Source organism: Malus sylvestris, chromosome 2, assembly GCF_916048215.2.
Source record: "Malus sylvestris chromosome 2, drMalSylv7.2, whole genome shotgun sequence".
Classification (NCBI taxonomy): Eukaryota; Viridiplantae; Streptophyta; class Magnoliopsida; order Rosales; family Rosaceae; genus Malus; species Malus sylvestris.
In genome coordinates, this window is record NC_062261.1 from 856,895 (window position 1) to 878,358 (window position 21,464).

At 40.6% G+C, this 21,464-nt stretch overlaps 3 protein-coding genes and 1 pseudogene across 4 annotated transcripts; 1 reads left to right on the forward strand and 3 right to left on the reverse strand.

Moving 5' to 3' along the window:
* The first annotated feature begins 827 nt into the window (after nucleotides 1-827).
* On the forward strand, nucleotides 828-4,064 carry LOC126614008 (G-type lectin S-receptor-like serine/threonine-protein kinase At1g11410). The gene is made up of 7 exons (XM_050281635.1): nucleotides 828-2,076; nucleotides 2,202-2,333; nucleotides 2,411-2,550; nucleotides 2,689-2,899; nucleotides 3,054-3,291; nucleotides 3,369-3,519; nucleotides 3,597-4,064. The coding sequence occupies exons 1-7, from the start codon at nucleotides 924-926 to the stop codon at nucleotides 3,903-3,905; spliced, it is 2,334 nt and encodes a 777-aa protein (XP_050137592.1). The 5' UTR covers nucleotides 828-923; the 3' UTR covers nucleotides 3,906-4,064.
* Nucleotides 4,065-5,296: 1,232 nt separating this feature from the next.
* Nucleotides 5,297-11,610, reverse strand: LOC126587446 (class V chitinase-like; annotated as a pseudogene).
* Nucleotides 11,596-14,944, reverse strand: LOC126614009 (cysteine-rich receptor-like protein kinase 4). Of its 2 annotated transcripts, none has more exons than XM_050281637.1 (7): nucleotides 13,754-14,944; nucleotides 13,496-13,627; nucleotides 13,238-13,377; nucleotides 12,882-13,071; nucleotides 12,488-12,725; nucleotides 12,260-12,410; nucleotides 11,596-12,183 (listed from the first exon to the last, which is right to left on the reverse strand). In XM_050281637.1, exons 1-7 carry the CDS (start codon nucleotides 14,901-14,903, stop codon nucleotides 11,875-11,877), a joined length of 2,310 nt encoding a protein of 769 aa, XP_050137594.1. In that variant the 5' UTR covers nucleotides 14,904-14,944; the 3' UTR covers nucleotides 11,596-11,874. The 2 variants fall into 2 exon arrangements, with proteins under 2 accessions (XP_050137594.1, XP_050137593.1); XM_050281636.1 differs by having other exon boundaries at nucleotides 12,882-13,092; nucleotides 13,754-14,943.
* LOC126587454 (uncharacterized) lies at nucleotides 14,925-20,821 on the reverse strand. Its single transcript, XM_050252531.1, has 5 exons — nucleotides 20,626-20,821; nucleotides 20,414-20,532; nucleotides 15,390-15,459; nucleotides 15,055-15,249; nucleotides 14,925-14,941 (listed from the first exon to the last, which is right to left on the reverse strand). The coding sequence occupies exons 1-5, from the start codon at nucleotides 20,672-20,674 to the stop codon at nucleotides 14,925-14,927; spliced, it is 450 nt and encodes a 149-aa protein (XP_050108488.1). The 5' UTR covers nucleotides 20,675-20,821.
* Between the last annotated feature and the right edge of the window lie 643 nt (nucleotides 20,822-21,464).

Sequence of the window (21,464 nt, forward strand, 5' to 3'; positions counted from 1 at the left end):
ACACCTTTTTAATTTTCGACCGTCGGATCGGATGATTTGAAGAAGATCAACGGATATATCATATAAATTATCAAATGGTGTGTGAGAAGTAAAATGAGGTGTGTGGATAGCACATCCTTTTACAAAATGTTAGGTGGCAAAACATTTCAATGCAACGTGTTTAACTTAAATTGTTAATTCTTGTGATAGTAGGGTTGTCCACATATTTTCTGCAACGTCGTCGACGCATACGAAGGTCTTCATATTTACTATATGCAGCGGACGGGCTGCTCAATTTAAGGCAAAGGTACAAGCTTTCAGCCACCTTACGTATACGACACTCCATAGATTATGTAGGAGAAAAACTTGTGTAAGGATAATTAAACCACGTATACTTTTTTACTGCTCACAACCTAATAAATTTTGGTGATCTTATATATCCAAAGGTGACGTTCTATGCTAATAATATAAATTTGTGCTCATACAATTTGCTCGCTCTTCCTTTAAAAAAGAACGAGACTTGGCTGCTGAAGATTCAGCAGCACCTCCTGCTGCCAACCAATCACGGCTGGACACATGTCCAAATTGTGAATTTTTTAATCCAACTTGAACACGTGTCCAGCCGTGATTGGTTGGCAGCAAAAAGTGCTGCTGAATCTTTCAGCAGCCAAGTCTTTTCCTTTAAAAAGCTGCCCTACTCGATATTTTCTCGTTACGAATGTCTCAGGTAATTAAGCGTCTGTCCCACCAGCCAAAGAATTTTATTGAAGCTGTCCCTGAATCCTAAACGGTATGTGTCCACGTACTCTAGAACAATCGCCAACAGTACGTGCATTGTTGCAAGCATTGAATTAATTAGAAACGTAAACGTCACTTGAGGTGTTTTGACATTTCCATGGAATCCAGAAATATCTCCTATCTGATCCCTTTCAGAAACATATGATATGAGGTTATGTATGAGAACTGAATTAGCTATTTCCATGGAATTCAGAAGTATCTCCTATCTGATTATCCCCTTCATCTTCCTTGTTTCTTGTTCCTCTGCACAAACTTGGATAAGAGCCGGTTACTGGTACGCCGGCAGCGAGTCTCCTATACCGGAGATAAATTCTGCCTTGTTCACTCATCTTATCTGTGGTTTTGCTGATGTGAATTCCTCCACCTACCAGCTCTCCATCCCTTCTGCTCATGTCCAATACTTTTCGAGCTTCACAGATATTGTCAAGCGAAAGAACCCGTCCACCATCACACTCCTATCCATCTGGAATGGACTGGCTGAAAGAAGACGAGCGAAGTTGGGCGGCGAGAACGCTAACTTTTCAGTCATGTCCTCAATGCTCGAAAAGCCTTCTAATAGAAAGTCTTTCATTGAGTCTTCCATCAAAATGGCAAGGCGTTATGGATTTCAGGGTATAGACTTAAACTGGCTGTGGCCTAACGAAGCCTCCGATATGATCAACATTGGTAAGCTGTTGGACGAGTGGCGAGCTGCTGTGACTTATGAGTCGAGAAACTCAAGTCAGTCACGGTTAATGTTGATAATGGCCGTTCGTTACTTGCCTGCTTTTGAATCGTTGATTTATCCAATCGAATCTATGAAGAGGAATTTGGACTGGGCGCATGTTGTGGCGTATGACTATCATCTGTCTTCGAAGGAGAATGTTACCGGTGGTCATGCTGCTTTATACGACCCTTTAAGCCATGTTAACACCGATTATGGCATAAGGCAATGGTTTAACTACTCGTTTCCTGCTAGCAAACTCGTTTTGGGTTTGGCTTACCACGGCTATGCATGGACACTTGCGAACCCCGAAGACAATAATGGCATCGGGGCACCTGCATCTGGCATTGCTGTGACACAAGATGGATCCGTGAACTATAAGTACATCAAGTGGTACACACGAAGCTACCGAGCTCCCATAGTGTATAATGCTACTTACGTCGTTAATTACTGTGTCATAGGATCGAGTTGGGTTGGTTTCGATGATGTGGAAGCTATCAGAGCTAAGATTGCATATGCCAAGGAGAAGAAGTTACTCGGTACCAATGTGTTTCAAGTCAACAATGACGATGAAAATTGGGCACTTTCTCGGGCAGGTACACAATACTTATCCCACGATACAGGTTAATTATCGATGCTATGTTTTGACAGAAGTCTATTTTCAGACATCAAATTGTTATCTAATGACTAACATAGATCCAACTGTTTTAATGATTCACAGCTCAAGAGGAAGGAAATGGTCATGAAAACAAGCGGCGATTATTGCTTATAATCTTGCTTCCAATTACTTCGATCGTAATTCTTATAGCCATTGTGGTGTGCTACTTGCAGAGAGAACCATTGAAGACAAGAGGTTGTTTTCCTCAATATTGAGGGTTTGTTTAGCAACTAGATGATGTATTCACTTTTTCTTTTCCCTTCCGGTTTCAGGGACAATGATTCTAGGCAATTCAAGAGCATCAGATCCTCCAAATCTGCAAGCATTCAGCTTTTCCAAGATCAAAGCAGCAACAAATAAATTTTCAAGCGAAAACAAGCTTGGAGAGGGTGGGTTTGGTCCCGTTTACAAGGTAACATTTTGTATATTATCTACATATGTTGTACGAACCCTGAAAGGGAGTGTTGCAATTTTTGGAATTCATCTTTGTATCGGGTAAGATCTCGATTTTCATCAACCACGTTAACTCTATTTTCTTTTAAATTTCTAGGGTAAACTGCAGACAGGACAAAAAATAGCGGTGAAAAGACTTTCAAAAACATCAACTCAAGGACTTGAGGAATTTGGAAATGAGGTTACACTTACTGCAACACTACAACACGTGAATCTAGCTCGGGTTCTTGGATTCTGCAGTGAGAAGGAAGAAAAAATGCTGATCTACGAGTACATGCCAAACAAAAGCTTGGACTTCTACCTTTTCGGTCTGCAATTTTTCATGCTCTCTGCTATAAAAGAGAATGCATGCTAGAATAACACAAACTCTGCAATTTTTAAAGTTGTGAGATCTGTGATTGTAATTTTTGTTTCTCTTGCTCCTTTGCGTACCTCATCGGTCCTGAATTTGTTATCTCGCAGATCCTACCAGACAGTATCTCCTAGACTGGAGAAAGCGTGTGCACATCATCGAAGGCGTTACTCAAGGACTCCTATATCTTCAAGAATACTCAAACTTCACAATCATTCACCGAGATCTAAAGGCTAGCAATATTTTGCTTGACAATGAGATGAATGCTAAAATTTCAGATTTTGGAATGGCCAAACTTTTCGGAAAAGATGAACTTGAAGGAAACACAAGCCGGATTGTTGGAACATAGTAAGTAAACTGCCTCTCATCAGCTATTCTTATTCACGCATGATCATATCCTTTAGTACTTATTGAATGCAATGCAGCGGCTATGTTCCTCCTGAATACGTAAAAAAGGGCATATACTCTATGAAGTACGATGTCTACAGCTTTGGAGTTCTACTTTTGCAAATGATTAGCGGACGGAAGAGTACATGTTACTATGGTCCGAACGAAAGTCAGCACCTCTTGGAATATGTAAGCTCCATGGCTTTCTTTGACTACTGTAAATAACTACAATTTTGTCCTGAACTTCAGCATTAAAATTACTTCAGGCATACACATCGTGGAAAGAGGATAAAGGACCGGAATTTATTGATCCATCACTTGACGATTCTTCTACTTCTTTTAAACTGTTGAGGTGCTTGCAAGTAGCTCTACTATGTGTCCAGGAAAATCCCGACGATAGGCCTACAATGTTGGAAGTCTATTCCATGCTCAAAACTGACACTCAAGCCGTTCCTATTCCTACAAAGACAGCTTTCTCTGGAAAAAGTGATAGAGATAAGGAAACCGTATCTACATCACAGAAAGGAAGCTGTTCAGTCAATGACGCTCAGATTTCCGAACTGCAACCTCGATGAAAATGCAGGCTCGAATGAGAGGTGGTGTATTCTTAGGCTCAAGAATGTGGTCAGTTCTTGTTCTTCTTTCTAGCTAATTTCTGGACAAGTTTCTAGCAAATATTTTTTTCCTTCTCTATATACAACAAGCTGAAAGTAATACGCGCTGTTTAATCTAAATTCTGTGTGGATTCTGAAACTAGGCAGAAAAAAGGGTTCCAGGTAAAGTTTCTCTTGCCATTGCTTTCATGGCAGATAAATTTTTCTCAGTATAATTCGATAGTTCTTTCATACATTTCACAAAAAGTTTGGTGGCGAAAGTTTTCATTGCTACATGTTTAACTTAAGTTGTTGGCCCTGCAATTTCGTCATCGTTGACAACATAGAAAGGTCCATGTTCTTGCTATATGCAGCAAATGTAGACCAACTCCAGGCTGTCCAACTTAAGGCGAAGGTAGGTCAATCTATGGTCACCAGGCAATATAACTCTTACTTAGAGCGACCCTTCCAAAACACAATTACGTATACAACAACAACAACAAAGTCTTAATTTACTAAGTGTTTTTAGCTGTATGAATCCTAGAACATTATTGCGCTTGGTTTTGCGCCATGTCTTCCGTTAACTCCAACTACTCCATGTTTTTTCTCAAAGTCTCTTTCCAAGTCTTCCTAGGTCTTCCTCCACCCTTTTTCTCCGAGCCCAAACCACAATTAAGTATACAGAAAGTAATCATGTGGTTGAGATGAATGCTAAGATTTCCGATTTTCGAATGGCCAAACTTTTCAGAAAAGATGAACTCAAAGCGAACATAAGGCGGATTGTTGACACATAGTAAGTGATAAACTGCCTCTCATCGGTTATTCACACATGACCATATCCTTATCCTTGTTATATGCAATGCAGTAGCTAGGTACCTCCTGAATACGTACGAAAAAGCATATACACTATGAAGTACAATGTCTACAGCTTCAGAGTTCAGCTTTTGCAAATGATTAGCCGACGAAGAATACATGTTACTATATTCTGAATGAAAGTCTGCACCTATTGGAATATGTAAGTTCCATAAAATTTCCACGATTCAAATTTCTATCACGAACTATTGCTTAGACGTGAACTATATGTAGAAATCACTGAAATTGTTCAGGCAGATTACACAAGTTTTAATCCCAGTTCCCACAGCATGAAAAGTATATATAGAATATGTACCAAATCTTACGTTGTAAAAGGGATCAAACCTACCCTCTCCTTATCTTCACTTGAGAAGTTATTTGTAGCCGCTTTGAGACTGGAAAAGCGGCGTACTTACAGATTTGGAGCATCACTGTCAACAGCTGATGTACTAGTAGACATTTGCCTAGAACAATCATCCCTGAAACCAGGAGTAAAAAATTCAAATGCAAATCTGTTATCTGTTGGTGTCGACCGCTACAAGAGAATCTCTCTTCATTTAATTGCTATTAGAAAATAACCATCACAGTTGAGTATATAACCTTTTGTCTTCAATAATTCTCTCTGCGAGTAACACACCATGAAAGCGATGAGAATTACAATCACGATTGATGAAACTGGAAGCAAATTACAAACAATAACCGGGGTTTATTTTCGTGACTATTTCCTTCCTCCTGAGCTGTCAATCATGAATGAAGTTGGAAGTAAAACAATTTGATGCCTTCAAATAGCTTGCTGTCACAATTGAACTTTAGTGTGGGATAAGTAATGCCTACGTGCCCAAGAAAGCGCCCAATTTTGATTGTCATTGCTGACTTGATGAAACACATTGGCACCGAGTAGCTTCTTCTCCTTGGCATATGCAATCTTAGCTCTAATAACTTCCACATCGTCGAAACCAACCTAACTCGATCCTATCATACAGTACACAAGTAGCATTATGCATCATGGGAGATAGCTTCGAGTGTACCCCTGGATGTACTTATAGCTCATGGATCCGTCGTTTGTCACAGCAATGCCAGATGCAGGGTCTTGAGGTTTTTCGCAAGTATCCATGCATAGCCGTGGTAAGGCAAACCCAAAACAAATTTGCTAGCAGGAAACGAGTAGTTTAACCATTGCCTTATACCATATTCGGTGTTAAGATAGCTCAAAGTGTCGTATAAAGCAGCATGAGCACCGGTAACATTTTCTTCGAAGGCAGATGATAGTCATATGCCTTAACATGCCCCCAGTCCAAATTCCTCTTCATAGATTCGTTTGGATAGATCAACGATTAAAATAGGAAAATACCTAACAGCCATTGTCAATTTTAATCGTGACATGCCAGTGTTTCTTGCCTCAGAAGTCACAGCAGCTTGCCACTCGTCCAATAGCTTTTCCATATTGATCATATCCAAGGCTGTGTTAAGCCTATTGAGAGACCTAAACCAGTCACAATTTAGTTACAACAGTAAATAGTTAGTTGTGGTATTTGTGTAATTAGTTGTAGAAGATAAGGTCACTTATGTAAAGAGTCTTTGTGACTATATATATCTCTGTGTACTGTCAATTAAGATATAAATGAGAAATATCTTCTTCAACATTTTCTACATGGTTTCATCGCCAAAAGCCTTCCGGCATTCGATCCTCCATTTCTTCCGCTCTACTTCTCTGATTTCTGTTCAAATTGATCAGATTTCTTCGTTGATTTGATATTCTGATCACTGTTCTTGATCTGTCATGGTGTTTTTTGTCTACAATTTCTTTCAATTTTGAGTCGGTGATACATCTGAGTTTTCTTACAATTTCGTTGATTTGGGGATTTTTTGATCGATTTCTCTCTTTCTCGATCGATTTCTTGATCGATTTCGTGATCGATCTTGTGTTTTCTGTCTTTGATTCTTCCTTCTCTCTCGCATCTTGCGCTTGTATATCATGGCCTCCCCCTCTGACTTTTCGTCTCCGTCGCCAAACCCTAATTTCTCTACAAATCCTCAGAACTCGTATATGTCTCTTACGATCCAAAATATTGGTAGCATGGTGCCAATCAAGCTCAAACGCACTAATTACCTTCCATGGCATGCGTTATTTGCTCCGATCTTGCGCCGATACAAACTTCTTGGCCTCGTCGACGGTACTGAGCCATGTCCGGCTCCCCTTCTCCCTGATCGCTCCCTGAATCCAGCATTTGAGCAGTGGTTTGAAAAAGATCAAAACCTCTTGATTTGGCTCAACTCGACTTTATCCGAAGATCTCATTCCCTTCACGGTAGGGGTGTCCACATCTCGAGAACTTTGGCAGAAGCTTGAACAACGCTTTGGTGGTGTCTCTGAAGCTCACATTCACCAGCTTCGTTCTCGTCTTCAATCGATTCAAAAAGGCTCTCAATCGATCTCGGAATATCTACAGCACATCAAGGAAATTTCGGATTCTCTCAATGCTGCTGGCGCCACTGTATCTGATCGTGATCTCATTGCTGCAACGCTTCACGGTCTTCCTGATGAATTCGAGTCCTTTATTGACTCCATCATGCTGCGATTGTCTTCTACTTCTCTTGATGAATTGCATGGTCTGTTGCTGACCAAAGAGCTTTCCATGGCTCGTCGAAAGCACACTCTGTCCATCACTGCTACGGAGCCCTTTCAAGCATTCTCTGTTCAGTCTCAAGCACCTTTGCTCCCAACGCCTTCTTCACAGGCATTTGCTGCATATAGTCAGCCTCTTCAATCTTCTTCTCGGTACAATTCTAATAGAGGCCGAAACAATCGCAATTTTTTCAGAGGCAATCGAAATGTCAGTAATTCACGTGGCAACTCCACTGGTACTTATCGTACAAGTCAGCCTCGTGCCTTTCATCAAGGCTCCCGATCTCACAACCAAGGTTCTTCATCAAATCACAAGACCACCTGTCAAATATGTGGTTCCACCAGCCACGAAGCAATTGATTGCTTTGACAGGATGAACCCTGAGATCTTTGGACGAGTGCCACCAGCCAAACTTGCAGCTCTTTGTGCTCACTACTCATCCAAACCATCCCCATCTTGGCTATTGGATTCTGGAGCCACCTCACATATCACTAATGACATTGCAAATCTCTCTGTTGCCTCTCCTTACACTGGTGAAGACAAGGTCTATATAGGAGATGGTAAAGGTCTGCCTATTCACAATATTGGTATCTCTTCTTTAGATACATCTCATACTTCCTTTAAGTTGTGTAATGTCTTACATGTACCTGCTATGAAACACAACTTATTATCTGCCTATCAATTTTTAAAAGATAATAATTGTGCCTTGACTCTTGACCCTGATGGATCCACTGTAAAGGATCGAGTTTCGGGGAAGACACTTTTACGGGGACGAGTTGAAGATGGCTTCTATCCTCTTCAAGGCTCTAGTCATCCCACCTCCTCATCACCCTCGGCTTTAATAAGTGTCAAAGCTCCTGTACAGATTTGGCACCGAAGATTAGGTCATCCATCTTCTTCTATTTTTCGCAAGGTTCTTTCAGGAAATAAGCTTGTCGTGCAAGGCAAACCTGCTGGTGATCTTTTCTGCTCAGATTGTGCTTTAGCTAAAAGTCACAAGCTTCCTTTTGGTTCTGCCAGTTCTACAAGTACTCACAGTCTTCAACTACTACACTGTGATATTTGGGGTCCTGCCTCCATCCCTTCTCCTAGTGGCTTTAAGTACTACTTGTTGCTTGTAGATGATTACAGTAGATATAGTTGGTTATTTCCATTAAAGGCAAAATCTGATGCCTATTCTACTTTTGTTGTATTCAAACAATATGTAGAAAATCTACTTGGAAATCAAATCAAAGTTGTGCAGTCCGATTCAGGGGGTGAATTCATTGGTGCTAAGTTTGAGTCTTTTCTTCACGCTCATGGTATTCTTCATCGATTAACATGTCCTCACACTCCTGAACAAAATGGCTGTGCTGAAAGAAAACACCGCCATATTGTGGAAACTGCCCGTACATTACTTGTTGCTTCTAATGTTCCACATCTTTATTGGGTGGAAGCTTTTTCCACGGCTGTGTATCTTATTAACAGGTTGCCAATCTCTGGCCTTTCTACATCTCCTTGGGAATTACTCTTCTTCAAGCCACCAGATTACTCCAGACTCAAAGTCTTTGGCTGTCGATGTTTCCCGTGGCTCAAACCTTACACTCATTCCAAGCTGGACGCTAAGAGCAAAAGCTGTGTGTTTCTCAGGTACAGTTTACAGCACAAAGGATATAGATGCCTTGATCCAGTCACTAATCGTCTCTATATTTCCAGACATGTGCAGTTTGATGAAGCAACATATCCTTTTCAGTCTTCTCCTACCATCCCTGTTCTGTCTTCAGACTCTGTTACCGCTCCCATAGATCTGCAGTTTTCCGTTCCTCAGCATACTGGTGTTCCTCCTGGACACGTTGGCCATACTCAAGAGTCAATTCCTCCTACTGCTGCTCCAAGTACAGATTCTCTGACTAATGCATCCGTATCTTCCCCTGCAACAACTATGTCACTGCCCCCTTCCAATACTCACCCTATGATCACTCGCTCCAAAGCTGGTATCTTCAAGCCCAAAGTATATGCAGCTACCAAACATCCTCTTCCATCTGATATTGATTTTATTCCAACTACATATCTGCAAGCCTCTAAACATTCTCATTGGAGATCTGCCATGCAAGATGAGTTTAATGCATTACAATCAATAGGCACCTGGACCCTTGTTCCTCCATCTTCCTCCTACAATGTGGTTGGCTGCAAGTGGGTGTTCCGAATCAAGAAGAAACCTGATGGTACTGTTGAGCGCTTTAAAGCTCGTTTAGTTGCAAAGGGGTATCATCAGCAGGAAGGTATCGATTTTCAAGAGACCTTCAGTCATGTGGCTAAACCAGTCACAATTAGAATCCTTTTGTCCCTTGTTGTGCAGTTCAATTGGTTTCTAAATCAGTTAGACATCAGTAATGCCTTTCTTCATGGTGATTTGAAGGAAGATGTGTACATGCAGCAGCCTCCCGGTTTCTCTGATCCTATTATGCCACATCATGTCTGCAAATTAAGGAAATCCCTTTATGGTCTCAAACAAGCCCCTCGAGCTTGGTTTGACAAACTGTTTCAAGCTCTTCTTCAGCTTGGTTTTCAGCAATCTTCCTCCGATGCTTCCTTATTTGTTCTCCCTGATCCTACTCCTGTCATGGTGCTTGTGTATGTCGATGATATCTTAGTCACTGGACCTGACTCTTCCTTATGCAGTCTCTTCATTCAAAATCTCAGTGATATTTTTCCAGTCAAGGATTTGGGTCCACTGCACTACTTCCTGGGTTTAGAGATTCAACGATCTTCCACAGGTCTCTTCCTCCATCAAACAAAGTATTTACTTGATCTTCTCCGGAAAACTAATATGGCTGGTGCGAAGCCTTGCTGCACTCCCCTTGGCTCTAACAAATTGGATCACAGTGGTCCTCTTTTCTCTAATCCAACTGAGTATCGATCCATTGTTGGTGGTTTACAGTATTTGACATGGACACGTCCCGATATTTCGTTTGCTGTGAATCAAATCTGTCAGTTCATGCATGCTCCTCGAGACCAACACATGCAAGCTGCCAAACGAATTCTTCGTTATCTCAAGGGTACTGTATCTGAAGGTCTATGGTTCAGAAAGGGTGCCACTAATCTCACAGCCTTCTCCGATGCAGACTGGGCTGGCTGTCTATTTGATCGTCGTTCTACTAGTGGTTACAATGTCTTTCTCGGATCCAATCTTATCAGTTGGAGTGCCAAGAAACAGGCTACTGTGGCACGGTCATCCACAGAGGCGGAATACAGATCTCTAGCCCACACTGCAGCTGAACTGACTTGGATTTGTAAAAATTTTCGTGACCTTGGTTTTCCTCTCTCTCAGGCTCCCACTCTCTGGTGTGATAACATTTCAGCCATCTCTCTTGCTTCTAATCCGGTCTTTCATGCCCGAACTAAACACGTGGAGATTAACTATCATTATATTCGCGAGTTGGTCTTAGCTAATCTCATCAAGGTTCACTTTGTTTGTAGTCAGGATCAGCTCGCTGACATACACACCAAGTCTCTGTCCAAAGGTCGATTTGCTGCTCTAAAATCCAAGCTTCCTCTTGGTTCTTCAATTGATCCCAAGCTTAGCTTGAGGGGGTGTATTGAGAGACCTAAACCAGTCACAATTTAGTTACAACAGTAAATAGTTAGTTGTGGTATTTGTGTAATTAGTTGTAAAAGATAAGGTCACTTATGTAAAGAGTCTTTATGACTATATATATCTCTGTGTACTGTCAATTAAGATATAAATGAGAAATATCTTCTTCAACATTTTCTACAAAGCCAAGGCCAGAGCAAGTCTATACCTTGAGAGTAACATCTTGCTAATTCGATGGAAGACTCAATGAAAGACTTTCCATTCGAAGGACTTTCGAGCATTTTAGACAGGGTTGAAAAGTGAGCTCTCTGACCCAAAATTAGCTGAGAAGCTGCTGCTTCTTTGTTCCATATGGATAGGAGTGTTTTGATTGATGGGTTTTTGCTCTTGACAATATCGGTGAAGCTCAAGAAGTATTGCTCATGAGTAGAAAGGGATGGAGAGCCGGTAGGTGGACGAATTCACATTCACAAAAGCACAAATAAGATGTGTGAACAAGGCAGAGTTTATCTCCGGTATATGAGACTTTCTGCCGGCGTACCAGTGACCAGCTCGAATCCAAGTTTGTGCAGAGCACAAAAAATTACAAGAAATAAGGAAGATGACCTTTTGAGAAATGTATGAAAGAACAATATCGAATCATATTGAGAAAAGTTTATATGCCATGAAAGCAATGGCTAGAGAAACTTTACCTGGAACACTTTTTTCGACCTCGTCCAGAATCCATAGAGAGTTATAAAACAGCACGTATTAATTTCAGCTTGTTTTATATAGAGAAGGAAAAAAAAAGTTGTTACAAACTTGTCTACTACCACATTCTTCAGCCTAAGAACACAACTACCCCTAAATAAATAAATAAAGTAATATCTCGCATAAACACCTCTCTTCGAGCCTGCATTATCATCGGGGTTTCAGTTCAGAAATCTCAGCGTCATTGACTGAACAGCTTCCTTTCTGTGATGTAGACACGCTTTCCATATTTCTATCACTTTTTCCGGAGAAAGCTGTCGTTGTAGGAATTGGAATGGCTTCAGTGTCAGTTTTGAGTAGGGAATAGACTTCCAACATCGTAGGCCTATCGTCGGGATTTTCCTGGACACATAGTAGAGCTACTTGCAAGCACCTCAACAGTTTAAAAGAAGTAGAAGAATCGTCAAGTGAATGATCAATAAATTCCAGCCCTTTATCCTCTTTCCATGATGCATATGCCTGAAATAATTTTAATGCTGAAGTTCAGATCAAAATTGTAGTTGTTACAGTAGTCAAAGAAAGCTATGGAACTTACATATTCCAAGAGGTGCAAACTTTCGTTCGGACCATAGTAACATGTATTCTTCCTTCCGCTAATCAGTTGCAAAAGTAGAACGCCAAAGCTATAGACATCGTACTTCATAGAGTATATGCCCTTTTTTACATATTCAGGAGGAACATAGCCGCTGCATTGCATTCAATAAGTACTAAAGGATATGATAATGCGTGAATAAGAATAACCGATGAGAGGCAGTTTACTTACTATGTTCCAACAATCCGGCTTGTGTTTCCTTCAAGTTCATCTTTTCCGAAAAGTTTGGCCATTCCAAAATCTGAAATTTTAGCATTCATCTCATTGTCAAGCAAAATGTTGCTAGCTTTTAGATCTCGGTGAATGATAGTAACGTTTGAGTATTCTTGAAGATATAGGAGTCCCTGAGTAACCCCTTCAATGACGTGCACACGCTTTCTCCAGTCTAGGAGTTGCTTTCTGGTAGGATCTGCGAGATAACGAACTCAGGACCAATGAGGTATGCAAAGGAGCAAGAGAAAAAAAATTACGAACACAGATTTCACAACTTTAAATTAGATTGCAAAGTTTGTGTAATTCTAGCATGCATTCTCAACTTTAGCAGAAAGCATGAAAAATTGCTGACCGAAAAGGTGGAAGTCCAAGCTTCTGTTTGGCATGTACTCGTAGATCAGCATTTTTTCTTCCTTCTCACTGCAGAATCCAAGAACCCGAACTAAATTTACATGTTGTAGGTTCGCGGTAAGTGTAACCTCATTTCCAAATTCCTCAAGTCCTTGAGTTGACGTTTTCGAAAGTCTTTTCACAGCTATTTCCTGTCCTGTCCGCAGTTTACCCTAGAATTTTTTAAGAAAATATAGCTAACATGGTTGATGAAAAGAAACAGAGATCTATAACCGATCCAAAGATGAATTTAAAAGGTTGCAACACTCACTGTTCACCAGAGTTTGTACAACATGTAGATAATATACATAATCTTACCTTGTATACGGGACCAAACCCGCCCTCTCCAAGCTTATTTTCGCTTGAAAATTTATTCGTTGCCGCTTTGATCTCAGAAAAGCTGAACACTTGCGGATTTGAAGGATCTGATGCTCTTGAATTGCCTAGAATTATTCTCCCTGAAACCAGAAGGGAAAAGAAAAAGTGAAAACACAAATTCTGTTGACGTTATGGTACTAAAAGATAAATTCTCGTCATCTAGTTGTTAAACAAACCCTCAATATTGAGAAAAACAACCTCTTGTCATCAAGAGTTTTCTCTGCAAGTAACACACCACAAAGGCTGTAAGAATTACGATCGAAGTAACTGGAAGCAAAATTATAAGCAATAATCGCCGCTTGTTTTCATGACCATTTCCTTCCTCTTTTGCTGTGAATCGTTAAAACAGTTGGATCTATATTAGTCATTAGATAACAATTTGATGTCTGAAAAAAGCCTTCTGTCAAAAACATAGCATCGGGAAGTAACCTGTATCGGGGGATAAGTATTGCGTACCTGCCCGAGAAAGCGCCCAATTGTCATCGTCATTGGTGACTAGAAACACATTGGTACCGAGTAGTTTCTTCTCCTTGGCATATGCAATCTTAGCTCTGATAGCTTCCACATCATCGAAACCAACCCAACTCGATCCTATGATGCAGTAATTTACAACATAAGTAGCATTATACACTATGGGAGCTTGGTAGCTTCGTGTGTACCCCTTGATGTACTTATAGCTCATGGATCCATCTTTTGTCACAGCTGTGCCAGATGCAGGTGCCCCAATTCCATTATTTTCTTCGGGTTTCACAAGTGTCCATGCATATCCGTGGTAAGGCAAACCCAAAACCAGTTTGCCAGCCGGAAATGAGTAGTTGAACCATTGCCTTATACCGTAGTCAGTGTTAACATGGCTAAAAGGATTGTATAAAGCCGCATGAGCACCGGTAACATTCTCCTTCGAAGGCAGATGATAGTCATACGCCACAACATGTGCCCAGTCCAAATTCCTCTTCATAGAATCAATAGGGTAACTCAATGATTCAAAAGCAGGCAAGTAACGAACGGCCATTGTCAGCAATAGCTGTGACTGACTTGAATTTCTCGACGCATAAGTCACAGCAGCTCGCCACTCGTCCAACAGCTTACCCATGTTATTCATATCGGAGGCTTCGCTAGGCCACAGCCAGAATAAGTCTATACCCCGAAATCCATAACGCCTTGCCATTTTGATGGAGGACTCAATGAAAGACCTTCTATTAGAAGGGTTTTCGAGCATTGAGGACAAGACAGAAAAGTTAGCGTTCTCGCCCAAAATCGCTCGCCCTGTTTCAGCCTGTCCATTCCAGATGGATAGGACTGTGATGGTGGACGGGTTCTTTCGCTTGACAATATCGGTGAAGCTCGAAAAGTATTGGACATGAGCAGAAGGGATGGAGAGCTGGTAGGTGGAGGCATTCACATCAGCAAAACCACAGATAAGATGAGTGAACAAGGCAGAATTTATCTCCGGTATAGGAGACTCGCTGCCGGCGTACCAGTAACCGGCTCTTATCCAACTTTGTGCAGAGGAACAAGAAACAAAGAAGATGAGGGGGATGATCAGATAGGGGAGATTTCTGAATTCCATGGAAATAGCTAATTCAGTTCTCACACATATCCTCATATCATATGTTTCTGAAAGGGATCAGATAGGAGATATTTCTTTACCAAAAAGAAAACATTAATGTCAATCTCAATGGTGAAATTTGTCTCCATATAATAAAAATATTGAGTTCCCAAATCCAACTTCGATACCATGTAGTATGAAATATTACCATGTTGAAAAGTCTTTGCATTTATTATAACGAAAACTAATGAAAAGAGCTTGAAAATTTTAAGTTTTAACAATAAGGACAATATAAAAGATAAAGTGAATTGACACGCCCCAACCCTGATATTCCCCGAATACCAGAATAGACACGTGTTGGCCGACACCCGAGGGTGACGAAAATCATTAATTGATACAAAAGCTAAGAATAAGAAGTAAATAAGGGTTATGAATTTAAATACAATGAATTAACAATTTAGGAACGTGTTCAGAACATACAACTAAATCTAATCACTAAAAAGAATTAAGATAAAATTGAATGAATAAAAGAGTGGGTCCTACATCGAGAGGATTCAAAGATGCTGCTGCGGAAGTGTCTTGACGCCGAGATTAGGTGTCTTGATCCTAAGTCCTGAATGAGGACGCAAAACAAAGGTGAGTGGACCAAGTTCATATATACAATAATAATAAAACAGTTATCAAGATAATAACCTCCACAGTTTATATATAATGAAAACTACTAGCATAAAAAGTGATAGGTTTTCTGAAACTCCAGCATGCCATAAAACATCTCAAAAGGTATAACGCGGAAAAACATCATATAAATCATCGCGTAAATCATCTCGTAGATCGTCTCGTAAGCGCGGTGTGCTGCTTGTAAGATCACCGAATAAATATAACTCCCGACCCAATGCCTGCTCCGTGGTCTCTGCGTCCGTAGCCAGAGATTACCAACTCCCGGCCCAATGCCTCCTCATGTCCCTCAGCCCGTAGCTAGGGATTATTTCTCCTGGCCTAAATGCCAACACCAAATCCTCGCCCCAGGTGGCATAGTGTCTACTAGGTACACACAAATAGTTACGTCTCTCATAAATAACCACTTCATAGTATAAATGTCGTCCATCGTCTATACTATAAAGAAGGGTTTCAAAAACATGTTCTAGCATCCTATCGTCATATATCAGATAGTCTACCAGTTCATGGTTTTTATAGAAAATACTATATATTAAAATATAGCTCAATATAAGCCAACAATTTATTCCTCATCAAAAACACGAGACGAAAATCAATATATTTAATAAACATGCTTATCATAAATCAAATCATAAACTCGTAGGCATGCTAATCATTTATGCAATTAAACTATAAAATCATGTAATTTTAGAAGGGGTCCACAACAGTACTTAGTCGCTGAAAGCTGCACCACCAGCGAAGACAGAACGTCACAATAATTGTCCCTAAGTACAAAAATGTACAGTTAATTAAACTACCCACTATAGAATTTCAAGAAATGGAAATGGGTCTTGGGTTTGGATCCGGATTAGGGTTTAGGTTTAAATAAGGTTAGGATCTATTGGGTTTTTAGAATCCTGCGTTTGTTGCGCTGGACTGTCTCGGACTGGACTAGCTGCAGGGACTAAGCTGGACTGGCTTAGACTAGACTAAGCTGGACTAATTTAGTGAAGCGTTTGGTGCAGTGTCGGACTAAGAAGCAGGATAATAAAAACAGTACTGTTCACCAGATTTGTGTTTGCTTAGACTAGAACTACAAATTTTTGCCATTGTGTAATAGAGTAATGCTACAAATCTCATGATATGGGTTAATTGGAGCATATTTTTGCCATGTATATTATGAATCTTAAAAAAAGAGGAAAATTGTTTTGTTTCTATTACCTGCTAATAGAATTGGGACATACTATAGTTGGGACATACTATTTATAAATAGTTGAGTTTAATTTGCAAATGTAGCTTGATTTAAACTCTATCACCCAAAATAAGAAAAAGAATAGTGCCCAATACATGCAACTTCAACAAATACAAGTACATAAGAAGATACTTGTGACAAGTCAATATTTGCCATTGATTAACTCTTAAAACATCATTCACTAAACTTTCATCAATCCTAGCCTCTGTGGATATATTTACTATAGACAAGTTACATAATATACCAATGCTAAGGCAGAATAAAGAAATTAAAACAAGTCAACCATCTTGGTGCATAGCCTACAGCTGCTGTCTTATGTATTTGGTTGCATCTTCCAAGCACAATTTATTTGCATGGGGATCTCTATTATTCATTTGACCAACCTGCAGGCACTAAAATATTTGGAAGACTAAATTAGCTTCAAGAATTAATTCAACACTCGGGTCAACTACGTATTTCCAGCAGATTATGTTAAATAAATCACAACTACAATAAACATTCATGCCATGAGTTGAATGAACAATTGAACAAGAAGCAAACATTTAGAAACTAATGAAGATGAAATCATGATCTGTCATGCACAGATTACACACACACACACACACACACACCCAGATTACACACATTATATACACACACACACAGTGACACACACACACACAAAGTACACACGCACGCACGCACAGAGTCCACACACACACACACACAGATTACACACACACAGAGACTGTACACACACACACAGATGCACAGATCACACACACACACACAGAGAGATTACATTTCTCCTTCACAAGGGCCTTAGATTGCTCCCAGAATCTAGAAAATGGCACATTCCCACCATTTTGTTTATTAATAATGCTGCTCTCATATTTGCTAAGGTAACTCTCCATATACCATGGTGATGAAAAGGATCAACTAGAACAAAATGACTGCGCAAAATTTCATTCCATATGTGTAGCGATAAGAACACTATAGCTTCCCCAAACCATGTGCCAACATGCAAAACATTCCCATTCAACCAATTATGCATGCAATTAATATCGGTAGCAGGAACCTGATTGCCCTTCCCCAAATAGATATGATCTGATTCAAGCATATGAAAATGTGAAACCAAACAAAGAACAAGTATAAATAATGGAGGTAGAACCTGAACAGGAGGCAATGAGGTAGTAGGATCTAGAAAATACATCTCCATTAAACGAATATGAGTCGTATGAACCATAAACAAGGCTGTCATCAGGTCGATGTTGTATTTAGCATTGAAGTGGCACCAGGATACATACTCATCACCATCAAAATGCTTGCCAAAATCAGTTAGTATACCAATGTTGTCAATATAGAAGGCAAGAACCACATGGATTTGATTTGCATAAGCAAGATAGGAAGCTACCAATAGACTCATGTACTTAGAAATATTATCTATAACTTGCAAAAGCCTCTGTGACTCCGATAGAAATGCCATGTTCAGCACACCATGGTAATGCATGCCATCCAGTAAAAATCGAGCAGTAGGTTGTGTTACCCAAGTTACCAACATGTTCTCAAATGTCTCCATTTGGAATGGGTTCGAATTTATAGTGAAAAGACCATCCAATGGCTCTGTACCCACTGCTAGAGAAAAAAGCATGGAAAGAAACTTCTGAAAATAACAAGAATATTTTTCCTTGACAAGTTTTGAAGCGACGAAAATAGGTAACCCAAAACTTGTCAATGACACTGGCAGCACATATGCATTAGCATTATCGAAGAACTCAACAAGGAATATTTCATAACTGAAGGTAAACCCTTGTTTGCCGGACAGTACAAATACCTCAAATTCATCATGGTCTAACCTCATCCACTTGGAACAGAACAAGAAAACTAACGCAAAAGCTGCATAGCTTAATTTGCAAAATGCATGCCCCGGATCCCATACAAGCTGAAGTTCAAGTAGAATAGTTAAAAGGGGAGAGAAAGCTAGATGTAGACTAATAGTCAAGGTATCCAAATTGCGCAGCTTTGGTTGAGATGCAAAATTGCAACAAAGTAGTGGCTCAAATATAGTCAAGTACTTGGCACAAGCACTGCTAGCACGGCAAGGAATAAGCCATTGCAGGCGATAAAAACTACGACAACAAAGAAGCACAGTTTATAGCCATGCAGCGAATTCTTGATGAAAGGAAAGCCGAAATGTCGTCTACAAAGGCGAATGATATTAATAAAAAACGTGCTACGCAAAAGCCCCAAAAATCAGTTGGAAAAGTATCTCAACCTGCAAATCCTAGAAAGCAAAAGCAAAGCCTTCTGTTACAAAGAAGGCTTCGCCTAGAACATCACCCATGCCTGCTACACACAAGTCGTGGCCATCAACACCAACACTGAGAGCCACAGGGGCATCGCCAGCTAGAACTCCTGTTGGGGTTACCAGCACTACCCCGATCCGTCAAAAACCCAAGCCAAACAACTAGAAGGTATATATAAGCATAACAACTAGAAGGATTATACGAGGAATCAATCAAAACCCATTAATAATTTCGAACCCAAAACAACAAAATCAATCAGAACCCAATAATGATTTCACAATCTACAAAACAAAATCATAGAAATAGGTCGTCGGATTTGGAATTTACCGGATGAAGATGAGGAGGACGAGCGAGAAGGACCAGCGAGGAGGACCGGAGAGGAGGACGACCAAGAATGAGGAGCGAGCGAGCAACACTCTCGAAGACGGGCTTAGCAATCCCGTGAGAATTGGGGGTTCTCGCCAAGAACGTTTAGCGAAGGGGTTAGTCGGAGCGAGTACCGGCTAATCCCATTAAACTTAATCCCCGCGCCAAACAAACACTGGACTATAGTCTAGTCCAGTCCAATGAAACTTAGTGAGCCCAAATAAACACACCCCTAAGGTTTTTGGGTTCAAAGGGTTTTGGGTGAAAAATGGTGGTTTGGGCTTAAGCCCAAACCCACACACATACACACTACACAATACACACACATGCACATATGCACGGACACACATACACATATGCACTGCACCACACATGCACATATGCACTGCACCATACATACATACACTACACATACGCACACATATGCACGGCATGCACACTCACCATACACGCACGGACCTACACGCACAAGCACACACACTGCACATGCACACCCCCAGATAACACACACACACACTCACGTGCATACATATACACATACGCACATACACAATCATACATACACACATACGCAGCACCACACGGCCCGCAGGCCTAGAACCCAAGGCCGGGCATTAAGCCCTTAGGCCTAAGGAGGAAACTGGGCTTTAAGCCCTTAAATAAAAGGAAAGAGGCCCTAAGGCCCGGGGGACCCTTAAAACCCAAAGTAAAAAATAAAAGAAAACGGGCTGGGCTATAGGGTTTAGTACACGGGCCCAAGGCCCCTTAGGTATTTAGGTTTTAAAAAGAAAAGTAACTAAAAATAAAAAGGGAACGGGTTGGGTTTTTGGTGTCCTGGGCTGGTCCATGCACGGGCCTAAGGCCCGGGGTTGATGGGTGGCCTGAAAGGCCTGCGAAATACCGGAGGGGAAAGCCGGAGTTGCTACAGCACTGGCGGACGGTTTTCTAGCAAACTAGGGTTCCAAACAAACACTAAAATGAAGAGGGAAAAGAGTAGAGTATTTAGGTACCCTCGTTTCGCCGTGGAACTGTCGTGAGCGAACGGAAAGAGCCCTCGAAGTGCTCGGGTCCGCCGGAAGTTGGTGTGCGGAAGTTGGTGTGCTTGCTTGTGACGTCTTCGATTCCAAACCTTGGTACGAAAAGGGTTAGAACTCACCCATTTCTACCTAAGTTCGACTAACACAGCAAAAAAAAGAAGGAAGAAGGGAGATCCGTGACTTACCAGTCAAGGAGCTTGCCGGAAAGCTTTCGGGTTCACGACCTGTTGCCATAGCAGAGAGAAAGAGACAGTTCAACGATGATGATGATGACGATCTCGAGCCAAGAATGTAGTTGTAGGCGATGCTTGTGTGATCACTGTGCAGGAGAGGAAGAGACAGAGAGAGATGAGGTTGCAGAGGGAGAAAACGAAGAAGACGGAGGAGGTTACGGGGGAAGCAGATAAGAGAGAGAGACCGGGGGAAAAACAAAAATCATAAGGTGGGCCCCACGTGGCTCACCATTGAAGAACTAAAGCTATTTTTAAAATATAAAAGGGGTTGGGATGTTTAATAGTACCATGATTGATTTTTAGTGTAAAAATATGGTTTTTCGTTAAAATGAATAGTGCCATGAGCTTTTCCTTAAAGTTCTTTTTATTATATTGGGTTAGGTGCCTTAGTTTTTGTTTGGACATTACAGGTCGCATGCTGAAAAAGATAAAAGGGATATTGCTTGTGTCCTTCTATGGGGGTTTAACGAATCTTTATTGTCCGAATATTATAATCAGAATCGTTCATTCATTATCATCATCTAAAGATCATATATGAAAAATCATTAATTTTATAAATCTTTTAGCCATTTGTCTACATAAAACAAATGAACGGTTCATCATGATGATGCTACTTATTACCAAAACGGTTGATTGGTTTAACACGTATAGATGACCAAACGATCTCCAAATTGAATTATTATTATTTTTTTACATGTATTATCTGTAGTATATGATAAAGAGAATGAACAATTTTAATTATAATGTTTAAACGGATAGTGTAAGCCATTTCAAGAAATGGGCCTACAAAA